A 23,634-nucleotide genomic window follows, 5' to 3' on the forward strand; every position below is an offset into this window, starting at 1 on the left:
TTTAAGATATATTGTGTTCCAGAAATTGAGAGGGCAGTTATTACTGAGAACAGTAGTGACAGTGGGTACATGGGTGATCCTGTCAGGACATGGGCAGTGAGCCCTGAGGTAGGCATGGCTGGTCTTCCTGAGAGCTCCTGGACTTGCAAGCTCTTTATTTTGGTGGATGCCCTCTGAGTTAAGTTTCTGGGGTTATTTTAACTAGGAACAAACTACTCCCATTGCTGCTTTGCTGGGTAACCCATGTAGGATAGGAAATAGTCTCAAAGAACTCATTTGGCATTGCAAGTTATGTGTTTTAGAACTTGTAGCAGACAAGATCAAAGATGGTAAGTGGGATGACCCTAGTAACTGCATGCCACACAGGTAATTTCTGTGCTCCCACGGACATCAGGCAGCCTTGCCGTTAGACAGGAGGAGGTGACTATTGTTTGTTCTGTTCACTTCTGAATGTCCTGTAATTCCTTGGACTCCTAAAATGTGAGCTTTAAAACTTAACAGTGTTGGGTGTGGTGTCACAATCCTGTAATCTCAGTTCTCAGGAGGATAGCTGTAAATTCAAGCCTAGTCAGAACTATGTTGTGGTTCTGGTCTCAAACAAACAGAACTCATTTAACTCTTTTTTTCTTCATTTAACTCTTTTTTTCTTGGTCTTTCAAGACAGGGTTTCTCTGTGTAGCCCTGGCTGTCCTGGAACTCACTCTGTAGACCAGGCTGGCCTCGAACTCAGAGATCCGCCTGCCTCTGCCTCCCGAGTGCTGGGATTAAAGGCGTGTGCCACCACTGCCCCCTCATTTAACTCTTAAAGTATATGTTTACATCAAAAGCTCAGGTTCCAAAATTTTACATAGAAATGTTGCTGACTTTGTTAGTTTAAAGGCTTACTAATTAGATTAATTCTCCCAACTGTAGGTGCTGGGCTCTTGCATTGTTTGGTGGAAATGGTGAGACAGGTTTTGAGCAAAATTCTACTTACTCAGTGTTCAGCATTTCTATTACGCTGACTGATGAGGGCTATGAGCATTTTTATGAGGTAAGTAAGTGGAGTTCGTTTTCTTTTCTCCAGATACCACTTTATGCCAAAAAACTAATGCAATGTTCTACTTCCAGGTTGCCCACACTGTCTTTCAGTATTTAAAAATGCTGCAGAAGCTAGGTCCAGAGAAAAGGTAATAATTATTTCTGAGGATGAAACTAAGACCTAGTACAACTCTGACTTCAGGCTGCCAACAGACATGTTTAGTTCTCCGAGATGGTATTCTGTCATTTCGTACTGTTTCCTCTCTCGGCTCTACTCCGGTCCCTCTGCATCTGAGCGTACACCATGGTGTTGTACACATATTTACCCAGCCCTTTGCATTTGTAGGCATCTCTCCTCTAGGGCGATTGCAATGAGAAATTTTAGTATATCTTCTAATTGTCATGTTCTCTTTTCACAGAGTTTTTGAAGAGATTCAGAAAATTGAGGATAATGAATTTCATTATCAAGAACAGGTATTAGAATTCAAATTTCTTTTGCATGTTATCTGTGAACAGGTTGGAACTGGTGTGACCATTGTTTTACCTTATGAAAGTGTCACTGGAATTTTAATTGTACCACTGTCACGTTCATCTGTAGATAGCCTTGACACTTAGTTTTTAGCATTTATATTAAGCTTCAGGACAAGACTGGGCCCATGACATAGGTCATGTTATGTGATGATATTTCTATGTAATCACCTTTTTTGCTTATCCTCTTTGATAAACATTCAAGGGAGAGCTTGCCATGGAATTCAAATATTATGAAGATATTCTATTTGGTAATCAATAGTAATTACCATGTGTAATAAATATTAAGAACGGTTGAGCTTTGGGACTTAAGGGAGAGGAGTTTTTCCTTGATTGAAGGTCTTCGTGGATATGATAAATTTGATTTGAGCTTGCCAAACACATAAGCTGTGTTTATAATCTGGCGAATTGGAAGTACATAGGTAAAGAACTTTATGGGGTTGGTACACTGGCTCAGTAAGTAAAGTCCTTAATATGTATGCATGAGGAACTGAGTTTGGAACTCTGGTTGCCACGCAGATAGGAGTGGAGCCCGGCATGGGTGGTTCCCACCTTTAATTCCAGCATCTGGGAGGCAGAGGCAGGGCTGGTCTGTGTAGGAAGTTCTCTCTCAACTTTCACCTTTGTCATACACTGGAGTGCACCCGTGTATACACATGCACATGTACAGAAGCTTGGGGACCTGTAAAAACGTTAATGATCCTGTATATCTGTAGTATAAGAACATATACATGACAGTATTGTTATAATATTGACAGTAAAGAGTTTAGAGAAGGGCTGCATGCATGTGTGTGTGCGCACATGCCCATGTACAAGTGTCCTTTGGAAGGCTATTGAAGTCTGTGGATCATTGCTCAGAGTAATGCATCTGGCCACGCCCTAGCTTTAGAAAAGCTGCAGTCACTGCACGGGGATCGCTAGTACTCCATCACCTAGGAATCCCTGGTGATACCTTCCCCTTGCTTCTCTCTATGTGCATTTTTTTATTAGCCCATTTACAATTACATGGTCTGTATTTGACTCTCAATGTTTTATCCTGTTTGTTATACAGTCATTCTCTTACATCTCAGCCAAGTATGTTGCCACAGTTGAGAAACTGTTAATGCACAGCCCATAGAATAGTGTTTTTAATTGTGTAAAAGTACAGTTCACAAAAGTATAGAATGAAAATGCTCAGAATAATCACAAAAGTATAGAATGAAAATGCTCAGAATAATAATAGTATCTCTCTTGTGTAATAAGATCCATTGAAAAATCTAGTGATTTTCAGAATTGTTCAGCAGTGAGTATACATGATATTTTAAACATCTGTAACAACTGAATTGTATTTCCTGTGGGTGGTAGTTATAGACATTGCTGATGTTATGGTGGTACATTGCTGATGTCGATAGTATTGATTCTTCTTACTTAGCACTGGGGGCTCAGCTTGTCATAGCAGGCAGGCATCCCGCTGTGCTTCTCCTCCGCTTTGCTTGCTTGCCCAGAACCTACTCTAGGCTTTTGCATCACCAATCAGCTTTCAGGAAGTAGGATCCTTTCGTCATAGAAAATACTTTGAATCTCTCAGGTTTCTACTATGTTGGTAAGAGCAGTTGTGTTACAAGGAAGAAGCTGATAAGAGTAACTTATTAAAAAAGTAAAACAGGCTGGGCAGTGGTGGCACACGCCTTTAATCCCAGCACTCGGGAGGCAGAGGCAGGTGGATCTCTGAGTTCGAGGCCAGCCTGGTCTACAGAGTGAGTTCCAGGACAGCCAAGGCTACACAGAGAAACCCCGTCTCAAAAAACAAAACAAAATAAAAAAAGGTAAAACCAAGCCAGGCCTGGTGTCATAAGCCTGTACTCTAAACTATCCTGGAGGCTGAGGCAGGAGGATTGATTCTAAGTTCAAGGCCTGCGTGGGCTACTGAGTGAGTTAAAGGCTATCCTGTGCAACTTAGTGAGACTGTCTCAAAATAAACAAAGAGTTTGTGTATGTACTAGTTATTTAGATGGCTATTGTTCTCGAGGGTGTCCATCCTGATGGCGGATGATGGATGATGGCATGTCCATCTGAGAGCTCACATGTCAGACTGCAGTGGGGTGGTGAGAGGCTTTTGAGAGTTTAAAGCCTGCCTTCAATAACACATTGTTGTTGATAGCAACAGGCCACACCTCCTAATCCTTCTCAAATAGTTCCAATGGGGATGAAGTATTCAGACATCTGAGCCTGTGGGGGCCATTCCCATTCAGACCACCACAGTGTGATATGGGTGCACAGAAAAGATTTGAATTGATTGCTTTGTTTTTTTCTGGAAAATTATTTCTACTTTAAAAACCAGAGAAACTTGTCATTCTTTCATTTTTAAATTGAGATAGTATACTGATTAATATAACTTCTTCATAGAAATTTTATTTTTATACACCATAATAAATGTCCACTTTTAAATACAGTGTGATATTTTAATACATGTATACAATATATAATGTTCTGGCCAGAGTATTAGGTTTGTTTGGGGAGTATTCAAATTCTTTTTTTTCTGGCCGTTTTGAAGCATTTGCCATTTGCATGGTTCCCCTTCTGCTCTACAGAGCGCCATTACTCTGTCCCCTGTGGAGCCCAGCCCTGTCCTCAGTTATCTCCACCCTCCCTTGTGCTCTTGATACCCACTTTCTGCCTCTGCCTGTCACCACTCCTACCTCGGGACACACTGCAGTTTGACTTATCTCAAAAGCAGTTATTAGTGGTAGGTCCCATCTTTATTGACATAGAAATCATGTCGGGCACTTGACAGAGTTGAGTGTGGGACTGCTCTCATGACAAGCTCCTGTGACTGGAGCTGAGTTGGTTGGTTTTGAGTTCAGGGTGGCACTTTACAGGGGAAGCTTTCTGGCACTGAAGCATAGGTGCTCGCTCTCTCTCTCTCTCTCTCTCTCTCTCTCTCTCCCTCCCCCCTCTCTCTTGTGTGTGTGTGTCCTGAGCATCGTCTTCATTGTATCCTGTTAGAGCAGTGCAGAGGTTTCTTGTTTCAAGTGTGTGTGTGCTGTGACAGTTAAGGACAGCAGTGGCGGCTCTGGTGTGAAATGGTTGTATCTCTTTACAGACAGATCCAGTCGAGTATGTGGAGAACATGTGTGAGAACATGCAGCTGTACCCACGTCAGGACTTTCTCACCGGAGATCAGCTTCTGTTTGAGTACAAGCCAGAAGTAAGGAGCACTCCAATTGAACACTGCTTTAGGTGGTGGCATGTGCCTTTAATCCCAGCACTCGGGAAGCAGAAGCAAGCAGAGCTCTGTGAGTTCAAGGCCAGCCTGGTCTACAGAATGAGATCCAGGACAGCCAAGGAACATAGAGAAATCCTGACTCAAAGAAAAGAAAAAACAAAACAAAACAAAACAAAACAGAAAAGCAACAACAAAAACCCAAAACTTGGTTTAGGAGAGAGGGGAGTGAAAGCGTGTAGAGATATAGTTAGGAACTGTGGGAGTGCAGAGGACTTGGTAAGTTAGTCAGAAGTTTTGTTTGTTTAAAGGGAAGACGAATGCGCAGTTTTTCCTGAGTCTCTTACACAAGGCCATCTGTTTTTTGTTTTTGTTTTGTTTTTTTAACGTGTGTCATGTATCCGATGCTGGCCTCAGACTTGCTTTGTAATTGAAAGTAACCTTGAACTCCCACTGTTTGTGCTTCTTTCAGCTGCTGTGATTGCAGGCATGCATCTCCATGAGTTTATGTGGTAGTAGCTGTCACACCGGGCTTCTTGCATGCAAATGAGTTACATCTCCACCAGGAGGACACACACTTGATGTTTGTCAGTTATACCTCAATAGAAGGAGAAATAAAGTTTTTTGAAATAGTAATAAGCTTAGAGTTTATAAATTAGGAGATTCATGAACTAGAAACAGCTCACTGAACATCATGACACTGTAGAAACAATGCAAATGTTTTTGTTTTTTAAATAGTTTATTTACTTAAGCTGTTACTTAAAAAATAAAATGTAAGTTAAATTGTTACTTAAATCTTAAATTGTAGCCAGGCAGTGGTGGCGCATGCCTGTAATCCCAGCACTTGGGAAGCAGAGGCAGGTGGATTTCTGAGTTCCAGGACAGCCTGGTCTACAGAGTGAGTTCCAGGACAGCCAGGGCTACACAGAGAAAAACCAAAATAAATAAATAAACAAATAAAATAATAATAATAATAAAAATAAAAAATCTTAAATTGTGTTTTACATTTTAGAATTCCTGTCTCTGATGTCTTTTCCTGTCCTGTATGTTAGGTCATTGCTGAGGCCCTTAATCAGCTAGTTCCTCAGAAGGCAAATCTCGTTCTTCTCTCTGGTGCTAATGAGGGAAGATGTGACCTCAAGGAGAAGTGGTTTGGGACTCAGTATAGCATAGAAGGTGAGTTACTGTGATGAGTCTCCTTTATTTAAGTATATTTGACTCAGCTGGGGATGTTTTAAAGAGATTATTTATGTGTGTGCATATATGAGTTTATGTGCAACCATGTGTGGATACCTATGGAGACTGAAAGGTGTCAATCCCATTAAACTGAAGTTATAGGAAGTTGTGAGCTGCTATGTGGGTGCACAAGCAGCAGGAACTCTCTACTGCTGAGCCATCTTTTCAGCCCCATCAGCTGGGAAGTTTATCCTTTAATACTTTGGTGGTTCTTATGGAGACAAAAAAAAGTGTGTATGTGCATATGTATTATATAATATTTTTATATTATTGTTATTTATATTATTATTTTTTTAAACAGGGTGTCACTTTGCTATCTGTTTTTTTTTTTTTTTTTTTTTTCGGTTTTGTTTTTGGTTGTTGAGACAGGGACAGGGCCTCTCTGCATAGCCCTGACTACCCTGGAACTCACTGTGTGTGTAGAGCAGGCTGTCCTCAAACTCTCAGAGCTCTCAGGCCTCTGTGCTGCAGTTAGAGGTGTGCTGGGGATGCCTGGCATCAGGCCTCCCTGGTCCACACTGCCCTTAGCATTGTCTTCTCACTCCCCGCAGTAGCTCATTAAGCTCTGAACAATGGCTTTTTAGCCCAAAGTTCCAATGTCCTTTCATAGTGCTTTACAGCAATACCCCACTCCTGGCACCATAGGTAGGGTTTCTGTTGTGATAAAACATCATGGCCAAAGCAACTTGGGAAAGAAAAGGTTTATTTCTCCTTACAACTCTCACGTCATACTCTATCACTATGAGAAACCAGGGCAGGAATTTGAGGTACCTGGAAACATGGGAGCCAGAACTGAAACAGACCTCGCAGGAGGGCTGCTTATTGGCTTGTTCTTCATGGTTTTCCCAGCCTGCCCTCTTGTGGCATCCAGCACCTGCCAGGGTGCACCACCCTCCCCTACTAATTGTTAATGAAGGAAATTCCTACAGACCTTCCTTTAGGCAGCCTGGATGGAGGCATTTTCTCAGTTAAGATTACCTCTTCCTAGTTTTGTTTAGGTTCATGTCAAGTTGACAAAAACAAATCAGGACATTGGCCTCAGACTCACACAGGTCTGAGTGCTGGCACCAAAGGAGTGTGCCACTGTGCCTGGCAAAAAGTATACGTTTTAAATTTTTTATTTTGAAATGAAACATACTTATATTTTGTACTTTCACTATCTTTATGTTTATGAATTAGTGAAAATGTCCTCCTTAGTTGGCTGTTTGGTAGCTAGATTGTTCTTTGTATTCATTGCTATTCCCTATTTGCTGTTCTCAAGGCAAGGTTTGCTGTGTAGCCTGCTGCCCTGCCTGCACCCCTGCTTTCACTCTTTCCTAAAGAAGTGCTTCTCTGGAGGCCCCACTGCTCTGCTCCTGCTCTATGCAGTGGACCCAGAATACCAAACCATTCCTCTAAAAAGGGAGAAAAGAAAGGAGGGAGGGAAGGAAGGAAGGAAGGAAGGAAGGAAGGAAGGAAGGAAGGAAGGAAGGAAGAGAGGGGAAGGCATTTGTCAGACTTCACTAAATATATGTGTCACCTGGCTCTGGCCGGATGTGGTGACACATGCATATAATCTCAGCACCCAGAAAACAAGGCAGGAAGACTGGGCAACTCTCGTGAGAGGGCAGTGCAGGCTGGGTAATGAGACTTTGTCTCCAGAACTGAAGAGGGAGTGAAGTACAGGGGGAAAGATTGGCTCTGCATTGCAAACCCTGTCTCAGATGATGGCTGCCCTGCCTGGTTCTGCTTTGACTAGTGAGTTTCTAGGTTGCATAGCTATGGCTGAGGAGACATTGAGTAGTGAAGGCAGTTGATGGCTGGTTTGTTAAGAGAATTCTGAATGTTGTATTTGTTGACTATGTCTGTTTTTCCCCTCCACAGATATTGAAAACTCTTGGACTGAACTATGGAAGAGTAATTTTGACTTAAATCCAGACCTTCATCTTCCAGCTGAAAATAAGTACATAGGTCAGTAAAATAGGAATCACCATGTGTGTCTGTACATGTGTGTGTCTGTACATGTGTGTGTCTGTACACGTGTGTGTCTGTACACGTGTGTGTCTGTACACGTGTGTGTGTACATGTGTGTATCTGTACATGTGTGTGTCTGTACATGTGTGTGTCTGTACACGTGAGAGTAAATAGGAATCACTGTGTGTGTCTGTACATGTGAAAGATGCATGTAATATATTTATTCAAAAGTATTGATGAGGCTACAGAAATGGTTAAGAGTAACAGCTTGTTCTTTCAGAAGACAGGGTTTAGCTCCCGGCTCCCACATGGTAACTCACAACCATCTCTCCAGCCCCATCTTTTATTCTCCCCTTTCTTTAAATTTACTATCTTTTTTAAGAGATCATTAATCTATAATTTAAAAAAAATTATGTGCGTTTGCTGTTTTGCCTACATGTATGTGTGAGGGAGTTGGAACCACTGGATCTTGAGTTACAGATGGTTGTGAGCTGCCATGCGGTTACTAGGAATTGAACCCAGGTCCTCAGAAGAGCAGCCAGTGCTCTTAACCGCTGAGCCATCTTTCCAGCCCATAAATTAACTATCTTTTATCTACATGCTAATTAAACAGTTTGCCAGTAATTTGAAATAACAAAAGGTGGTATTTGAGCAGAACTATTTGGCAAAAGCAGAACTTAAACTTGGCAAAAGATTATTCTTCTTGAAGAACCTATTCATTCATTGCGTTATACAAGTGTCCAGACCCAAAGGCCACCCTCTCCTAATTAACGGTTACTTGGGAAAGGGAGGCTGAGTGTACAGAGATAAGAATCTGCTGTTGGGAATGAGATAGCTTTAGTTTCCATCTAATTTAAGGCCATGTGTACATTGCATTTGAAAATATGATCACTCTTTTGTTCTTATTGTTAGCCACGGACTTTACGTTGAAGGCTTTTGATTGCCCTGAAACTGAATACCCTGCTAAAATTGTCAATACCGCACAAGGCTGCTTGTGGTATAAGAAAGACAACAAATTCAAAATCCCCAAAGGTGAGATAAAGTAGAGAAAGCTTCCTCTTCTGAGGCAGCCTCTGTTCCTGTTGCCTACTCCTCTCCCTTTGAAGCCCCCTTTACAGTTATAGGCTAACAGTGTGCACCTGTGCTTATGGGAGTGTATACAGACACTCTGCCTTCCAGAAGTAGACAGTCAGCTCTGGGCTGGTGAGCTGGCCCAGCAGCTAAAGGCACTTGATACCAAGCCTGATGCCTGGCTTTGGGCCGGCATGGTAGGAGGTGAGAACCAACTTCTAGGAATTGTCCTCTGACCTTCACAGAAGAATTGTCCTCTGACCTGAACACACACACACACACACACATACATAACTAAAAAATCCAATTCTAGAAAGAAGCTATTTTTAAAGATTTTTCCTTTCAGATAAATTAGTACCAGTTATTTCATAAACTTAGGATTAATAGTATTATTTAGACATTTTTTCTTTTTTTTCGAGACAGGGTTTCTCTGTGTAGCCCTGGCTGTTCTGTAGACCAGGCTGGCCTTGAACTCATAAATCCACCTGCCTCTGCCTCCCAAGTGCTGGGATTAAAGACACTACATTATTTTTAAAAATGGAATAAGATATGAGGAGAATCATTCCTAGATATGATAGGAAGCCTAATCTAGAACTGTAAAGGGAAATCTTCCCTACTGCTTATCTCTGCCTTTTGCTTTTAGCGTGTCTCCTGTGGGGTAAACACACCCTCTAAATTCCTTTGACTTTAAGTCATGGCCAAACCGTGTTGTTCTTGGAATCATACTCTGGACCTAGACAGTCTCCCTTTCACCTTCTCTCCTCCCCTTTCTCTAGAACGTCACGTAATGTGTGACCCAGGCCAGTCTACACATGGCAAGCCTGTGCCTCAGTCTCCCAGGCTTTGGGATTTGGGGCTGTCTCCTCACAGTTTTTCTTGACTGAATCATAAGATTTAAAAACGGTTATTGCCGTTCATTCAGCGTCTCTAGGAAAAGGCTTCATGGCACCTTCCCATGGACACCGAGCTGCTTGATTGATAAATGTTCCTAACGTGTAAACTTCTATAAATATTTTTGCCTGTCTCAAGTTAATGATAAATATGGTTATTCATAGACCTTTTTGTATGTGTCTGATATTCCTGTAGGTTAAAGTGTGCTTCTATGATACTTAATTGGAATGGTGAGAAACACCCTTTAAAAGCTTTAAGAATAAAAATAACGTAGGGATAAAAGAGAATAGACATGTAACGAGGCTTTAGGGACTAGTAGTTTATTTTGAACTTAAAAGCCCCATTAAAAGAAAATAATAGGTGTTAAGATATTTGAGGCCTCTGACCTTTTATATTTTATCCATGGTCTTTTTCTTTCAGCATATATACGATTTCATCTGATCTCACCTTTGATACAGAAATCTGCAGCAAAGTGAGTGTTTGGTTTTTGTTTGTTTGTTTTTTCCCTCCAGAGAAAGGGAGAGGGAGAGGGAGGGGAGAGGGGAGAGGAGAGGGGAGAAGAGAGAGAGAGAGAGAGAGAGAGAGAGAGAGAGAAAGAGAAAGAGAAAGAGAAAGAGAAAGGAAAATGATTGACTGTGCGGGCTAGTTTTACGTATGTCAACTTGCCACAAGCTAGAATTCTTTTGTAGAAGAGGGAACCTCAAGTGTGAAAATGCCCACCAGACTGGCCTGTGGGAAGCCTGTGGTGCATTTTCCTGATTGCCAGTCGATGTCAGTGGTGCCACTCGTGGGCTGTTGGTCCTTCATGCTCTAAGAAAGCAGGCTGAGCAGACCCTAAGAAGCAAGCCAGTATGCAGCACTTGCCCATGGCCTCTGCATCCAGGTTCCTGCTCCGTTTGAGTTCCTGTCCTGGCTTCCTTTGATGATGGACTGTGATGTGGAAGTGTGAGAGAATAAACCCTTTCCTTCCCAAGCTGCTTTTGGTCACAGTGTTTATCACAGCAGTGATAACCCTACCTAAGAAGCTGGTGCCAGGAGTGGGATGTTGCTGTGACAGACTGGACCCTGTTTCCAGGAGGATTCTGGAAGGACTTTTGAACTTTGGGCTAGAGAAGCCACTTACGTGTTCAAAGCTTGGTGCTCTGTTCTGGGTCCTTGGAGGGACATCTCTGAGATGCAGATGACATGCCTGGCTCGTGAAGTTCCCAAGAGAAGCATAGATGCTATTGGGCCTCTTGTGTGATATTTTGAATTTGTGGTGTCTGGTTAGTTGGAGCTGAAGGAGCAGCCGTGGTAAGAAGCAATGAGTGCTGTGGAGGCAGACTCTTCTGGGAGGCACTTCCTCGGGGCCAGCACGTGCTGACGTTTTTCTCGTTATTGGAAAGCAGTTTTATCTCAGTCTGAACAGTTGGTGATTTTCTAGTTCAGCACTTGAGCTATGCTAGCTGTTTGTTTATTTTTTGTGCTCTAAACAGATTAGGAAAACTTGTAAGCAGATCACCGTTACCGGACTGGGAAAGGCCTTGACATTCAGCCCTCACTGTGAACTAGGGGTATAGCCGTCAGGCTGGCTCCTTGTCTGCAGAGAAGACTGGCTGAGTTTCTGCTATCTAGCCCTTAAAGACCTTCAGTGTTTTAAGATTTATTGTATTTTAAATTATACGTGCTTGTATGCATCTGGGAGTGGGTAGCGTTGCATGTGGGCGCAGGTTCTGGAACAGTCTAGAAGAGGATGTTGCATCCCCTTGAGCTGAGATTATAAGCAAATAAGAACTGCCTGCTGGGGATGCCGGCGGTTGAACTTACTGAGCCGTCTCTCCAAACCCAACTTCCAGACTTTTAATTATACCTTGTTCTTTACAAATTATTCATGTATTTATGTAGGTAACTGCACTGTGGGAGAGCAGGGGCTTGCTGTCTGTTTGGGCCTGGATGCTTCTGATGTTGCTTCATTCCCTCGTGTGTGTGCACATTGTCTTTTTCTATTGGTGTGTGACAGGAAGAGATTAGGGAGACTACCGTGGGTGGTCTTGGGCTGTCCCTGTGAGGCTGACGTCATGATTGGACATTGTGGTTGAGTAGACAATTAGCACCTTACTAAAGGTGAAGTTTCCTAGTCTGATAGGAAGAAAGCAACTTTTTCTTGTCTTTCCTGCCAATCAGTGACGTTAGCTGCGTTCTGTATTTTCCAGTGTTGTCCTCTTTGACATCTTCGTGAATATTCTTACGCACAACCTTGCCGAACCCGCCTATGAAGCTGATGTGGCACAGCTGGAGTATAAACTGGTAGCTGGAGAACATGGGTTAATTATTCGAGTGAAAGGATTCAACCACAAACTACCTGTGAGTATGAGAGAGCTTTGAAATCTCGTGTTCATCTCTGCTGTCCCAAAGCACTCTGCAGAAGTCTGCATGCAGCCCTCTGATGGAAGGGCTTCCCGATGGGTGGCATTTCTTTGATGATTTCTTTGTCTATGACAGCTGTTCTAACTTTGAACATACACAAGGTTCCTGCCCTGGCTTCCCTCAGTGATAGACTGTGATGTGTTCTATCACAGCAGCAGAGAAGCTGACTAGAACAGGCCTATCCCTGAATCTGGGCCTTAATGATTCTAAGGATCCTCCTGAGGTCTCTGGGTGCCATGGTGCCTGGCTTATTTGACATGGCTGCTGGGGTGGAACTTAGGTCCTCATGCTTTTGTGCAAACACTTTACTGACTGAGCCATGTTGTCAGGAGTCATCTGGAGGTGGCCCACTGTTGTTTTGCATGGCCTGAGGTGGGTGAGTGCTGAGAGGCTAGGCCCCAGGCCCCTCCATCTGAGGATTGCTTCTTGCCGCAGATGAGCTTTTCCTGTCACTGTTAGAGACCCTGACGATTCCTGGGCACCAGCCCACCCTATTGGGCAGGGTTCCTACAGGTCAACATAAAGATGAACTTTTGTGAATGAATGCTGTTTAGATTAGTTAATGATTTTATAGAATTCTTTATTTGATTCAAATAATTTTAGGAAGAAAGTTTTAAGAGATGGTTTTAGCTGTTTTGCCAGAAAGATTAAATTAGAATTGAATAGAATGTGCCCACTCCTCATAGAATTGTAAGTAAAGGCTGCATAATAAAGGCTGCAGTAACGTCACAATTACACTAAAAAGAAAACTAGGCATGGGACAAATTTGTGATCAAGGAAAAACATTGATCAGATCCCAGGATGAAGCCTCAGATGTGCTATGATAAAGCAAGGCGTTGTGAAACTGTGGCTTTGAACTTACAACGAAACACTGCTTTGAGCTAAATATCAACATCCTTCTGTAACTCCCCTTTTGTGTAACAATTTATTTGAGGTAATTTCATAAAGAACTTTTGTCTAAGAAGGCATAAAAAAGCCAGAGAGAAGGGATAAAGTGTGGTATCTGGGGCTCTGCCCTACCCACCCATCAAATGTATGTGTGTATATGTCTGTCTGTCTGTACATACATGTGTGTATGTATGTATGAACACTTTGTGGAGTTGAGACAGGTGATCAGCCTCTACCAGTGTGTGTGTGTGTGTGTGTGTGTGTGTGTGCGTGTGCGTTTGTGTGTGTGTATGCATATTGCCTATGTAAAAGATTTTCTTTCTTGTATGACATTCTTTTCCTGGCTCTCAAGGAGTTAACAAACTCCAAGCTGCTCTAGCTGAGAGAAAAGAACAAAGACCCAGAGGAATCACTTGTTTACTGAATCCCCCACTGTTAAATAGCAGGAAGCCAGTGGTTTCTGGCCTCAGAATAGCAAAGGGTTAAGAAAGATAAATATTACAAAATAAGCAACATTCTAGCCCTGGCAGAATTTAGTTTTCCCCCTGAAAATCACAGTGCTGCCCTCATTGCTGCTTTCCAGAGAAAACTGGTTCTCAGGCAGGCTCCCAGCAGTGTGCAGTGTGTGTGTGTGTGTGTGTGTGTGTGTGTGTGTGTGTGTGTGTGTGTGTGTGTGTGTGTACGTACATGCATGTCTGATTGCTGGCAGTGCATAGAAAACTAAACAGCCTGTGTTGTGTTTTAGTTATATCTTGCTTCCATTTGCTGTCTCTCTGACGCTCATGCTGGCATAGGCGTGGTTTGAGGCTATTGCTCACAAAAGAGCAATAGCAAATTTAAGGAAGATTATTATTATTTTTGGAACTGGGTTCATATTTTTAAAATTCCACAGGAAAGAACCGGCAGAACCCAGCCCTGCGCTGGCAGAGTAACGCTGGAGAGTATAAGTCTGCCCTTTATACCTTTGCCTCTGTCTGCCCTGTGGAGGTACTGACTTTGGTCTACCTTCAAATGGAGCGTCAAGATTCAAACAGATTAAATCCCAGAATACGATAGGTGTTGTTTGGGAAGTAAGTTTAGAAAACTGTTTAAAATTATAAACCTTAGAAAATTGATGCTCTTCATTTTGAGGCTTACCTCACCTTAATACTTAAACATAATACAGAATATATTTATAGAAAGCTAAAAACTAATTTACAGAGTATAGATGCAAGCTTTCTAAAACAAATTGAAAATTAAATGTAATGACATTGTAGAATAAATAATGTAGCTTGGCTAAGTTACTGAAAGGCAGGGTTGGTCAGTGTTAGGAGGCCAGCGACTTAATTGGCGGTTGATCCAGTGGCAGTTTCCCTTTTGAAGCACGTGTTCCCCTCCAGAAATGGTGAGAAACAAGTGTGTGAGTTACATGTTGGGAAAAAACAATACAGTGCCTAGAAATAGGAAACAGCTTAAGTTCTAGCTAGAGAAAATGAAAAAGCTTCACATTTTGGGTTAAGACTTTTTTTTAAAGTTAGGGTCCCACTATGTAGCTCTGGGTGTCCTGGAACTCATGACGTAGACCACTGTGTAGACAAACTGGCCTTCAACTCAGAGAGCTGCCTACCTTTTTCTCCTGAGTGCTGGAATTAAAAGCACAATGTCCCACAATGCCTGACTTGGATAAGACAATTAAACATTTATTACTGCTTTCAAAATTTATGTGCAGTTATAATATCCTTCCAGTTAAAGGCACATGTAGAGATAGTTTTTAAGAAAAATGATGAAAACTGAAGACACATTGCTTCAACTTTGAGCAACTTCGTGGTTTGGCCTCTAGGGGTTGAGTCCTGAGCCCTTGCCTTGAGTCCTCTGCAATGCCTGTCCCCTCCCTGGCCTGGTACTGAGGAAAGCATTTCCTCCCTCAGGTTTAGTATATTTCCATACTTTGTTGCTTAAAGTGCATTTTCCTTTTAGCTGCTCTTTCAGCTCATTATTGACTACCTGACTGAGTTCAGTTCCACACCCGCTGTCTTTACCATGATAACTGAGCAACTGAAGAAGACCTACTTCAACATCCTCATCAAGCCCGAGACTCTGGCCAAGTAGGTGTACAGGATGCGCTGTGTTTGGAGGGCCCCTAGGAGGAGGTGTATGCATTGCTGAAGTAAATGTTGACGTGCCAGTGCCTCAGCCTTCCTGCTGGGAACTTAACTAAGGTTCAGAAGAGCACAGAGGGAGCAGAGCATAAGTGTCAGTGACTCGGAGCCCGAGTTAATCGCAGCTTACATGGGCACATGTGTCTGAATCAGACAAAGATGCCCTTGGGGCACTCGTCATCAGCCTGTAGAGAGCTTAGTGGGAAGGGCAGAAAGGCTCCTGTGAGTGGACACAGCCTTTTCTTTTCCATGTGGCTTTAAGCCCCTTGATGATTTCCTTGTTGGGCGTCTGTAAACGGTCATCAAACAGCCTGACCTTAGACATAGGCCCTGCTTTTGTTTTATAAATGACAAAGAAATTGAATTACAGATACTAGGAACTCTAGAAACCCAGTAGCCATTAGGAAGGTGGTTTGGAGATGGACAGTGAGGTCAGTCTGAGAATGATCTAGGGCCATTACCCAGACTCACTATAGTTATAAAATAAGACACGGTAATTATAGACACTATAGAGTTAGCTTCTAGTAATACAAATTAGTGAAACGTCTAACAAAAATAGCAATAATTTAAAATTTGTGGACAATTAGTTAGATTTCACTCACTTAGCAACTTATGTGGAATATTTCACTCTATATCTGAGACAGAAAGGTGTGTTGCACTGGTGAGTAAGCCCGTCTGGAACTCTGCATGCATGCAGTTCTTATTCCTGTTTTGGTTACTATGGTGATTTTCTTCAATTTAAGTTATGGTGGGAATCATCTGTCTTTGGAAACACTTCTATTGCATCTTGATGTAAAATTTTTAAGATACATTCTTACAACATTTTAAAAAAATGTCCTTTGTACAGAGATGTGCGGCTTTTAATTCTGGAATATTCCCGCTGGTCTATGATTGACAAGTACCAAGCTTTGATGGATGGCCTTTCCCTTGATTCTCTGCTAAACTTTGTCAAGGATTTTAAATCCCAACTTTTTGTTGAGGGCCTGGTCCAAGGGAATGTCACCAGCACGGTGAGTGGGTGTTCTTAAGATAGATAGGCGGGGCCTGTCAGTGCGCTTTCTGATCTGAAATCATATTCTTCTTCCCTAAATGGTTTGGTGGGTCAGCACTGTCAGCTGGTAGGAGTTTCCAGCCCAACGCTGGGCAGCTGGCGTCTTCTGAAGAAGACTGGTTACAATTGAGTGACCGGTTTGTTATTAGTTTGGTGTTAAGAGCATATGTGGAACCTGTAATGTAGAGACAAAGTACATACATGCACAGCCAGCCCCTGTGTGCCAAGCTTGGCCGAGCTAAGAATGAGGTGTGCTTCTAGTTATCTAAAGAAGACAGAGTGGCAGAAATAGAAGAAGGGGCCAGTAGGGCTGGAAGGGAGAAAGAAGAAAGTTGTTTAATAAGTATAGAGTTCTGATTTTACAAGATGGATTTTTTTTTAAACTATGTCTCACAAGTGTGACTTTTATACTTTAAATTTTTATACACTTTAAAAACTGGCAAAATGATAAGCTGTGTTATATGAACGTAATGTGATAAATGAAAAGAAGTGCTTAGGAGACAACTAGGAGGAAGACATCCAGACCCTGGGTGACTGGGTAAGGCATGGAGGGAAAAGGGGCTCTGTGCTGGGGTGGCCTTTTGTTAGAATATAAAAAGGGTCACACTTAAACTGTGTCTTTTGTTTTCCCGTTTCTTTCTGGGGAGAATAGAATTACAAAACCAGTCTTGGTTTCTGTTCTACCAACAGAAAGACCTTCAGAGTCTCAATATCAAGAAAAGTAGGACTAGCAAGCTGTGTCAGACCCAGTGCGGGGACCAGGAGGGACTGAGGACATAGTCAAATAGCCACAGAAGAAATGACTCCAGAGTTGAGCCACCTTCGCTCATTATCTTATGTGTAGAACAGAAGGGATGTAGGAAGTCCCAGGGCTGTTCTGTTACTTATCTGTCCAGGCTGTGTCAGCTGGCCCAGACTTCCAAATTATAGCGCTGTCCATAGCATGGCCTAGCTAAACTAATGTGAAACTGGAAACTTAAAAACTGTGGGCATGCTAGGCAGAGAGGGGCAGCTTGAGACAGTATTTGATAAACAGAACTGGCCTGATAAATGCTGGTCCAGCATTTAGGTGATAGACTCTCTGCTTTCTTAGTGCTGCAAGGAATTAGAGAATTGCAATGACCACGTTACAGATGTTTGCTTCTCTTTTTATCTTTTAGGAATCGATGGATTTCCTAAAATATGTTGTTGAGTAAGTATTGGTTTGGATTTTCTCTTTGAGGTTTACGTGCCCTTCCCAGAAAGAAGCATTAAGCTGTAGCTCAGCTAATTGTTACTCAGCTCATTTCAGACCTTCCCAGGGAGCTGAGGCCTGAGTTCATCAGTTGGGGTTGGGGAGTGCACAAGGTCTGCCTCTGCCTCACGCTGACTGTTCTGCAGCAAGCTGAACTTCGCGCCCCTGGAGCGGGAGATGCCTGTGCAGTTCCAGGTGGTGGAGCTGCCGAGCGGCCACCACCTGTGCAAAGTCAGAGCTCTGAATAAAGGGGATGCCAACTCTGAAGTCACTGTGTACTACCAGGTGAGCTTGCCTCACACACTAAAGTGAGATGGGCATTTCTATGTATTCCCCTAACTGAGCCCAGGCAGTAAGAAGATATTTGTTAAAGGACAACTTGGAGAGAAATGAAAGTAAACCTAGCTAAGGAATCAGCATAGAACCACCAGAATGACTTCCAAATGAGAAAAATGTTCACCTGCTTTTAGTGGGATGGTAAATCCAAGGCAGAGTTCTTTATTCTTTGGGACTCAGATCTCTACTTCTGTGTTCTTTCCACAGTAGAGGAGGAGGTCTGAACAAGTGCTTTTCAGCAGCCCTCAGTCAGCCCAGAGTCTGCTTTAGTCTTTGGTTGATCCCGCTCACTGCTTATTTGTGAACATCCTCTCCAAACCTGTCCTGTCCAGTTGGTGGTCTAGCCTTTGGATAACATGGCTTTGTTTACTCTTTTTGACTTTTTATTGTGTTGCTGATCTTGGGTCTGAGTACCACCCCTCTCCCCTTTATTTTATTTGTGTGTGTGTGTGTGTGTGTTTGTCTGTCTGTGGAAGTCAAAAGTCAACCTTCAGTATCATTCTTCAGTGCCATCCATCCCCCTACTCCATCCTTTTTGTGTAACAACAACAACAAAATTGAGACAAGGCTGGTGGCCAGTGAGCCCAAGGGTTACAAGTACGAGCCACTATACCAAAATTCTTTTTTTTTTTTTCCCGAGACAGGGTTCCTCAAACTCAGAAATCCGCCTGCCTCTGCCTCCCAAGTGCTGGGATTAAAGGCGTGCGCCACCACCGCCTGGCCCAAATTTCTTTTTTTAAAACCCTTTATTTTTATTAGTGTTTTGTCTGCATATATGTCTGTATACCACATGTATGCCTGGTACCTGCAGAGGCTAGAAAAGGGTGCTGGATCCTTGGAACTGGCGTTACAGATGTTTGTGAGCTCCCATTGGGTGCTGGGAATTAAATCCAGCAGCACCCCAGCATTCCTTAAATGTGGCTCCTTGTGTTTTAAAGCAGGCACTTGACCATCTGAGCTGTCTGCCCAGCCCTTCTCTCCCAGTCCTGTCTGAACAAAGTCATCACCAAAGGATGCCACGGTCACTTCATATAAACTCCTTCCTGTAGGAAACTGTGTCTCCACAGAACACACGTGGCTGGTTATGTGGTAGCTCTTAAAGGGGGAGAGGACGTCTTGGTGCATGGTAGTCGAGGTGCTAGGAGGTGCATGGTCTATCCTCTTCCTCTGGACTCTGTCAGAGAAGCAAGTACTTGCTTTGTACCTATGTGTTTAAGAAACAGATTCAGAGCCTCCACGATTACTGACCATTTCTTGCTGTCCTCCGTAGGGCCCCGAACTACAGGTATTTGATTTTACAATGTATCCTGAGCGTTGTAGGCAGGAGCTGTTAAGTTAGGGATTGTTGGTGTCACCCATGTCTGTCTAGAAGTCTACACTAGTGCCAATAATACAGATGTTCCAACAGAATTCCTACTCTCAGTTTCTCCAACTTCTGGGAAGGTAGATGATAAACAGGCATGTGGAGGCAAGAAGATAGGGCATGAAATCCAAGAAAGTAGTGGCCAAGATGGCTAAACCTGGAAGCCATTGCTTGTCTGATCACACTTTCCCTACAGTCAGGTACGAGGAGTCTGAGAGAATATACTCTTATGGAGCTGCTTGTGGTAAGTACTAAGGTGGGGTTCAGGAGTTCCTGATCTACCATGAGGTCAAGCATCATGCCTGAGGGGTGTGGTCCTGTGGTAGTCAGAAACTTGTAATTGGAAGGTCAGGTGGCTATTTATTCTCATCCAATATGAGCAGTCAGGGTCCTAGACCTTTAGGAGAAAGACTTATAGGGGAGGCTGGGTTTTGGAAGTATATAGAACATTTGGGGGTAAAAAAAAATTAAGGTTTCTCTTCTGAGCTTTGGGCTGATGGAAAATATGGTGAATTACAGATGCACATGGAAGAGCCCTGCTTTGACTTCCTTCGCACCAAGCAGACCCTTGGGTAAGTGTTGGCAAGAACACTGAGAGCTGGGGCTCCCTGTGTAGGTGGCTTGCCAGTCTCTGTTGGCCCTCCCATACCTCACAGGGCCTGTGTCAACACTTCTGCAGTGTGTGTTGGATAATGATGTTTTCAGTTTGTTCAGACTTCTGCATGAGCCAGAAGTTAGCCTGTTCCCAGTTCAGCAACAGGTGGTACCTCCACTTCAGCCTGTCGAAAACAGCTGCATACAAGCTTAGGCTCCATTTGGGACTTCCAAAAAACCAGAAGCCCTTCACTCCCATGTTCAGTGCCTCTCTGGACAGGAACCAGGTCACCATATGAACTCCTGTAACGTCTCTGTCTGGCTTTAGGTACCATGTCTACCCAACCTGTAGGAACACATCTGGAATTCTAGGATTTTCTGTAACTGTTGGGACTCAGGCAACCAAATACAAGTAAGAGAGTAAATGGGTCCACCCCTGTTCTTCTAGACGTGGGGGGAGGGGTGGGATACTACAGGTGCTTCCCTGAATTCTGTACAACTGTGGCCCAGCATGGTTTCCTTTGTGCAGTTGGAAGGGTGGGTAGATAATGGATAGCCCACCTAGGATTAATCAGAGTCTTTACTGGTCCCATAGGGCATGGCTCAAATCTTATAGGCTACTCTGCAGGGATTACCAATATTTGATCAGGGAAACTAGTGGAAAAGGATGTTGGACTGATGATCATGTAGCTCCTCACTGAATGCACAAAGCCCTGGGTTGGATTCCCAGTATCACATAAAGCTAGGCATGAGAGCATTGTTTTGTAATCCCAGCGGTTGGGATGCAGTCAAGGCCAGCCCAGGCTACGTGACTGTCTTAAGCCTCTTCCTATTCTAAGAAATCCAATGCCTTCTTCTAAACTCTGTGGTCACCAGACAGACATGTGAGCAAAATACACACAAATCTTAAAACAAACACAGACCCTGAGGTGTAAGGCCTTCAGAGTTGGCTTAAGTATGGCTGTCATTGCATCATCGTGTGGGTACTAGGAAATGAGGCTCTAGGTTGCAGGGACAGTTCTTCATTTTCTTTGCTCTCCTGGCTTAGGGTAGAAAACTTTGTCTTTATGCTGAGGGAGGCTGAATTCCTTTGGCTTCTACCCAAATTGTTTCAGCTCCGAAACTGTTGACAAGAAGATAGAGGAATTTCTTTCCAGCTTTGAGGAGAAGATTGAGAACCTCACAGAAGATGCATTCAATACTCAGGTGACTACTGCCCAGTCGCTGTAAGCCTTCAGGATACCAGCGTTAGTCACTACCATGCTTGCACAATGGCTAGGGTACTCACATCCCAGTGCATTTAACCAATGCCCCTAAACACCCCCAACACACGTGTACACACACTGGCATGTCTATCCCAAGCTGTTGGTTCTGAATTGGTGTGATGTCATGGCTGAACATGTTTTTGACAGGTCACAGCACTGATCAAGTTGAAAGAGTGTGAGGACACCCACCTTGGGGAGGAGGTGGACAGGAACTGGAATGAAGTGGTGACACAGCAGTATCTCTTTGACCGCCTTGCCCATGAGGTAATGGTTTCTCAGACCAAGAAGGCTTTTGATTGTACTTTTAACTCTAAGGTACAAACAGTGGAGGAAAAACCTAGGCCGTGTGTCCTGGTTTGTCTTGTTTTCCAAGTCACTGTGGTTTCTCCCTGGTAGCTATAAGATGCTAACCTTTACCTCTACATGTGTCAGTTTCAGCCAGAGCAGCTCCACTCTGAGGTAACTCATGAGCTTCTGCTAAAGAATAGAGAGCTCATATTCCTCTAGGTATTTTGGCATCTTCTTGCTGAAATCTAAAATCTAAGACCATCACAAAAGCACTGTGGTCTTCTTGTCCAGGCAACCAATGTGCACTGCATATCCCATTCTGTGAGGTGTCATCCCAGTTGACCTGCGATGCTAGACTGGGTTTCTGGCTCCAGCTGTGCTGCTCAGCTGTAATCACATCTTTGCTAATAGACAGTTGTGAGGTCTGTCACTAAGGGTAGGGGCAGGCTGAGACAAGCCAAGTGAGATAACTAGACTCTGGGGATGGGAGGGTGGACTTCTGCCTGCGATGATGCTCTCCCACCTGTGTGCTCTCTTCCACCTTCTCTTCCTCATCAAGATTGAAGCCCTGAAGTCTTTCTCAAAGTCAGACCTGGTCAGCTGGTTCAAGGCTCACAGAGGACCTGGAAGTAAAATGCTCAGCGTTCATGTGAGTATGGCCAACCATTTGGAGCCCTGCTCACATCCAGCTGACAAATTTCTCACGGCATCTTTGGCTTCTTTCAGGTTGTTGGATATGGGAAGTATGAACTGGAAGAGGATGGTGCCCCTTTTGGTGAGGATTCAAATTCTCGTGAAGGGATGCAGCTAACCTACCTGCCACCCTCTCCTGTCCTGGCAGAATCCACCACCCCCATTACTGACATCAGGGCCTTCACAGCAACACTCAGCCTCTTCCCCTACCATAAAATAGTCAAATAAACTGCAGTCTCATTGGCCTGAAGCAACGTGTATTTAAAGACGTGTGTGCATTTTATGGAGTTACACTGCTGCCTTAGGGCTTCCATTGGATTTTTTCGATGGCAACCTAGGATTTGATTTACTTTTTACCTTTCCTCTACAAGATTAGCTCAGGATGGCAATGAGATAGTAGGCAAGTGTGACCCAAACACTTACGTCAGCAATGTGGGGGCCCCTGGCCTGTGTCCTCTGAGGAGAACCCAGCTCTTGTGTGCCTATCTGTAATTAATTTGTTATAGCACCAAACTGCCCTGGTTTTGTTTTTTTAATGTACTTTAAAGTAAACATAGTTCTGTATATCCCTTCACATCAAGCCATCTGCCGTGGCTTTTTTGGGGGTGGGGTGGGGGAAGTGCAGTCCTCCAGCCCTGCGAGGCAGTAAGGCATCCAGGACTAGCCGGAGGGCTTGAGTCGGGGAGCCTCAGAAAAGGCTGCCAGGTTGGTCTGCAAGGTTAGGTATAAAACAATGAAAGAAACATATTTTTAAAAAGGTTGGAAAATTATTTTATGAAGCCTTAAGAAGCACTGCATATAATTATACTTCAGGTTTAGATACAATCTAATCATAGTTCAATTCTAAAATAAAGGTTATAGGTGAAACCATGAAATTTCCTAACACTTGATTTTCATACATTGCACTAATTTTCTAAACTGAGGATACAGTATTTACAGGTGGGTGTACTTGTGAAAAACTGTCAGCTGTTACGCATGTGTGTATATCTAAAACTCAAGATTATATGAACTGGAGATAAAGATTTTATGCCCGAACAGCAGAACTAGAGGACAGGAAGCTGAGACCTGGAACTGTCTATAAATATTTTTCAAAGCATGGGATCTGGAAAAGGAAGAGATGTCATGTTTCGAAACCTGAAGTTTTTCTCAGGCCTGAAGTCAAAATTGTAACTGCCACAGAGGAGAAAAGGGAAGCGGTTTCCACTTTAATTGTTCATCTGTGTCGTCAAGTCCAGTATCCCTGAGATAGGAACCACTGCGTTAAGAAGGAAGTGACAAGCTCTCCTGAAGGAAGATCGATTGTTGCTTAATTACGCCTACTGCCCTGGTCACCAGGTGTGGACTCGGTTGTCGGCCTAATGCTTCACAGCACCAAGACGCTTCAGTAAAGGCTCATCGTAAACCCAGCATTCGCCATCCTCGTGAAAGAGCTACAAAAGGAAGAGAGGGTTTGCTTAGGCAGTGCAGCTTTATTCCA

At 43.4% G+C, this 23,634-nt stretch overlaps 2 protein-coding genes across 23 annotated transcripts in view; one reads left to right on the forward strand and one right to left on the reverse strand.

Moving 5' to 3' along the window:
* Positions 1-23,032, forward strand: part of Nrd1 (nardilysin, N-arginine dibasic convertase, NRD convertase 1) — a 61,123-nt gene extending 38,091 nt beyond the window's left edge. For 2 of the 3 annotated variants that reach the window (NM_001347169.2, NM_001346554.1), the window contains 20 exons: positions 913-1,033; positions 1,111-1,169; positions 1,440-1,494; positions 4,631-4,735; positions 5,803-5,926; positions 7,850-7,936; positions 8,852-8,971; positions 10,322-10,373; positions 12,094-12,244; positions 15,152-15,279; positions 16,181-16,343; positions 17,545-17,576; positions 17,765-17,903; positions 19,514-19,561; positions 19,837-19,889; positions 20,240-20,323; positions 21,027-21,117; positions 21,324-21,440; positions 22,024-22,113; positions 22,191-23,032. In NM_001347169.2, the coding sequence (NP_001334098.1) occupies positions 913-1,033; positions 1,111-1,169; positions 1,440-1,494; positions 4,631-4,735; positions 5,803-5,926; positions 7,850-7,936; positions 8,852-8,971; positions 10,322-10,373; positions 12,094-12,244; positions 15,152-15,279; positions 16,181-16,343; positions 17,545-17,576; positions 17,765-17,903; positions 19,514-19,561; positions 19,837-19,889; positions 20,240-20,323; positions 21,027-21,117; positions 21,324-21,440; positions 22,024-22,113; positions 22,191-22,385 (2,014 nt within the window). In that variant the 3' untranslated portion in view covers positions 22,386-23,032. The remainder of the gene's footprint in view (positions 1-912; positions 1,034-1,110; positions 1,170-1,439; positions 1,495-4,630; positions 4,736-5,802; positions 5,927-7,849; positions 7,937-8,851; positions 8,972-10,321; positions 10,374-12,093; positions 12,245-15,151; positions 15,280-16,180; positions 16,344-17,544; positions 17,577-17,764; positions 17,904-19,513; positions 19,562-19,836; positions 19,890-20,239; positions 20,324-21,026; positions 21,118-21,323; positions 21,441-22,023; positions 22,114-22,190) is intronic. The other variant, NM_146150.3, reaches the window with a different exon arrangement.
* Positions 22,400-23,634, reverse strand: part of Osbpl9 (oxysterol binding protein-like 9) — a 141,128-nt gene continuing 139,893 nt past the window's right edge. For 13 of the 20 annotated variants that reach the window (XM_006502617.4, XM_030253061.1, XM_030253060.1 and 10 more), the window contains one exon: positions 22,905-23,587. In XM_006502617.4, the coding sequence (XP_006502680.2) occupies positions 23,513-23,587 (75 nt within the window). In that variant the 3' untranslated portion in view covers positions 22,905-23,512. Of the gene's footprint in view, positions 23,588-23,634 lie in introns of all 20 variants that reach the window. The other 7 variants (NM_133885.4, NM_001368727.1, NM_001346502.2 and 4 more) reach the window with 1 other exon arrangement.

The sequence above is a fragment of the Mus musculus genome, chromosome 4, assembly GCF_000001635.26.
Source record: "Mus musculus strain C57BL/6J chromosome 4, GRCm38.p6 C57BL/6J".
NCBI classification, from domain to species: domain Eukaryota; kingdom Metazoa; phylum Chordata; class Mammalia; order Rodentia; family Muridae; genus Mus; species Mus musculus.